The sequence below is a fragment of the Helianthus annuus genome, chromosome 7, assembly GCF_002127325.2.
Source record: "Helianthus annuus cultivar XRQ/B chromosome 7, HanXRQr2.0-SUNRISE, whole genome shotgun sequence".
NCBI lineage: Eukaryota > Viridiplantae > Streptophyta > Magnoliopsida > Asterales > Asteraceae > Helianthus > Helianthus annuus.
In genome coordinates this window covers 16999313-17002794 of record NC_035439.2, presented here as the reverse complement: position 1 = coordinate 17002794, position 3482 = coordinate 16999313, and the positions used below count along the sequence as shown (strand labels likewise).

The window sequence follows — 3482 nt, the reverse complement described above, 5'->3', positions numbered from 1 at the left end:
GTTTAGAGGTCCTGCTTGGGACCTGGGTCAAATTTAGTAGGATCTCCTTCAATACCCATAGGTATTGGATGGCGGGGCTCCAAACTCTTTGACCCCCTCATAAGCTAACTACTATTAATACTATAACCCGGCTATTTAGGACTGTATCCCTGCTGACTCAGACTACTTAGCCGAGGGTAACGTCACCGCCAAAAGCGGGGCCTACCATAATTTGCATTAATAACTTAATTCATTATCTTTCAATAATCCGACCCTTTAGGATTGTATCCTTGCTGACTCAAACTACTGGGTTGAGGGTAACGTCGCCTTCAAAAGAGGGGCCTACTACAATAACTAAGATAATCTCTTAAACAAGTGCAAAAGTGCGAAAATAATCAAAGGTTATACTAATACACGTGTCGGATCCAAGTGATTCATCTTGTCTATCTGTTTTTATTTTTATTTTAATTTTCAGCATTTAGTTAGTTTTTATTTTGCTTAGTTTAAAACATTTTTCTAACTTTTTGATTTGGTTAGACGTTGAGGATAAACCGGTATTAAAAGCTCTTGTGTCCTTGGACGACCTCGGTATCTTACCAACACTATACTACGTCCACGATGGGTGCACTTGCCCATATGTGTGTTTAGTGTTAGTAAATATCGTGTTTTATAAATTTAAAACTTGGCTAAAAGTGTAAAAAGGGCTTAATTATATATTAAAAACATATACACACTGACACGCATCAGATGTACTCAAGACATGTGTCGACGCAAGATATGAATGAATTGAGAAAGTAAACGGAATGACACGGCCCACTATCATCATCACGACCGCTAGGATGCTGCATCGCTCTATCAATCTCGAATGTGACAATCTCGTCACCCGCACGAAGAGAAATCTTACCGTCAAAGACGTCGATGATCGCCTTTGCGGTTCGAAGGAATGGACGGCCCAGAATAATGGGAACTCTCTCATCGGCCTCCATGTCGAGCGCAACGAAATCCACTGGGAATACGAACCTATCAACCTTCACCAATAAATTCTCTACTATCCCACGAGGATACTTGACTGATCGGTCAGCCAAGGACAATGACATGCGTGTGGGTGTAAGGTCTCCTAGACCAAGTCGCTCATACAACGAAAATGGCATCAGATTGATGCTGGCCCCTAAATCGGCTAAGGCGTGAGCAGGGGTAACGGCTCCCCCAAAGAAACATGGAATCGTGAAAGTACCAGGGTCGGTCAATTTCTCTGGTAGCTTATTCAAGACTACCACGGAACAACCTCCTGTTAACGGAATATTCAAAAGCTCACCGATTCTCTCCTTATGCTTCAAAAGATCTTTGAGAAATTTCGCATACTTAGGCATAGACTGAAGCGCCTCGATGAACGGAAGATTGATTTTCAACTGTGTAAACATCTCGAGGAATTTCCCGTATTCCTGAGCATATTTCTGCTGCTGGCACGGGCGGGGAATGGAAGGTGAGAATAATCAATCACTGGTGCCGGCCGAATCTTCGTCGGCTGCTTCTCCACTTTCTTCTCTACTGGCGACTCCTCGGCGTGTGCGGTACTTGCTGGGACTAGCCTCGTGTGCACCTTGCCTGGAGCCTCCATCTCGATCTCCTCATCAACTTCTTCCTCGTTCTCTTCCTCAACTCTCTCTCTCACTACCTCTCCCAAACTCTTCCCACTACGGGTCGTAATCGCCTTCGCTGACTGATTCGCGGGATTCGTGAAGGTGTTTCCCGAAAACTGACCCGGCGGGTGCTCCTGCAACTGCTTAGTAAGTCCGCCTACTGTTCGCTGAAGATCAAGAAGGGCGGCCTGCTGACTCTTGAGCTGGAGCTCGTGATTCTTATTAGTCTGCTCCTGACTTTTAAAGAACGCCTGATTCTGCGTCATCATCTGAGCGAACATCTCCTCTAACCTGCTCAGACTACCCTCGGAAGCCTTCCCACTATCCTGACTCTCCTGAGCCGCTCCTCCACTCGCAAACTGCCCACTCGAACCTGACCCACTAAACTGCCCTGAACCAGAACTCGTGTAAATACCGGGCCCTCTACTCTGATACTGACCAGATGGAAATCCAGGAGGATTTCCAGACGAACGATAACCACTCGAATTACCACTAGCGTGCCATCTGGAATTAGAATTATTGAACGGATTCCTGGGACCCCTAGACTGACCGGCTATATACTCTACCTGCTCAAGAGTAAGTGTAGGACAATCGATAGTATCATGACCTCCTCGGCAAACCTCACACCTATCAACTTTCTTCTTTATCTCACTCAACTCCTGCCTCATCTCCTGCCTCAAACTCTCGACTACAGCAGCTACCGATGGATCCAAGCTAACTTGGTTTACCCCTCGACCGGCCGAGGTGGTATGCACAGGAATGGAAGTCCTGCTGGTAGTACTGTAGTCCATATCGGAGTGGGTAAAACTCTCAAACAAATCATTGCACTCAGCCACCGTCTTCTTTCCCATAAGCTGACCTCCTGCTGAAGTATCGAAGCGAGCTCTAATCTCAGGAGTAAGACCATTGTAGAATTTCTCTACTAACGCCCGATCGGATAGACCATGCTGAGAACAACGGGATATCAAGGTCTGAAAACGCTCCCAAGCTAAGTGATACGGCTCATCCGGCTCCATACGAAATGAGTGAATCTGGTCACGAAGGCGAGACGCCTTGGCTGGCGGAAAATACTTGGCTGAGAATGCATCGCGAAGACCTGCCCAAGTAGTGAAAGTGCCAGCTGGCTGGGAATCGAACCAGACGGCTACGCGTCCAGCGAGTGAGAACGGAAAAACCTGAAGATACCTAGCATCAAGATTGACACCCTCAATGGAGAAGGTGCTGCAGAGACGAGTGATGCGATTGATATGAGCGGGGGCATCCTCGTCGTCACGACCATGGAACTGGCAAGAATTTGTGATGGCGGTCATAATGTAGGATGGAATCTGCCAAGACCGATCGTTCGGGATTTCTGGAAGGGTGATGGGGGAATTCCCACCGGCGAAGCCGGTGGTCGCCTGATCGTAAACTGTCCTACGTGCCATGTGAGCTACGGGTGGTGGACTAGGTGTACGAGTGGGTGGCGGGGAATTGTGGGGTGAAGACTTTGGTGTAAAATCGAACGCTGGGGTGGAATGTGAAGATGAAGTAGAGCTAGAAGCACGTACCTCGGACGTAGAAGACGAGAAGGAAGACTTGAGTGTAAACGGAAGTGGCAGCGGTCCCTACGAGCGCGTATGGGGCATCCACTGCAAAAACCGAGAACAAACAAGTAAGAAGACTCTACTAAACGACTCTACTAACTATAAAAGACACTAGACTACTTAGACTCCTACGACTCAAACAAAATAAACAACTAGCACGTAATATGTCAAGTAAGTCCAAACAAAGTAATCAACGCAATCGCCAAGAGTCCCCGGCAACGGCGCCAAAAACTTGATGTGCTGAAAATGGGTTAATTAAAACAACTAAAATTACCCTAAT

The 3482-nt window shown here is 47.0% G+C and overlaps 1 protein-coding gene across 1 annotated transcript; it reads right to left on the bottom strand.

Annotated features, from left to right (window-relative positions):
- Positions 1-722: 722 nt before the first annotated feature.
- Positions 723-3043, bottom strand: LOC110926945. The gene is made up of 2 exons (XM_022170563.1): positions 1580-3043; positions 723-1439 (listed from the first exon to the last, which is right to left on the bottom strand). The coding sequence occupies exons 1-2, from the start codon at positions 3041-3043 to the stop codon at positions 723-725; spliced, it is 2181 nt and encodes a 726-aa protein (XP_022026255.1).
- Between the last annotated feature and the right edge of the window lie 439 nt (positions 3044-3482).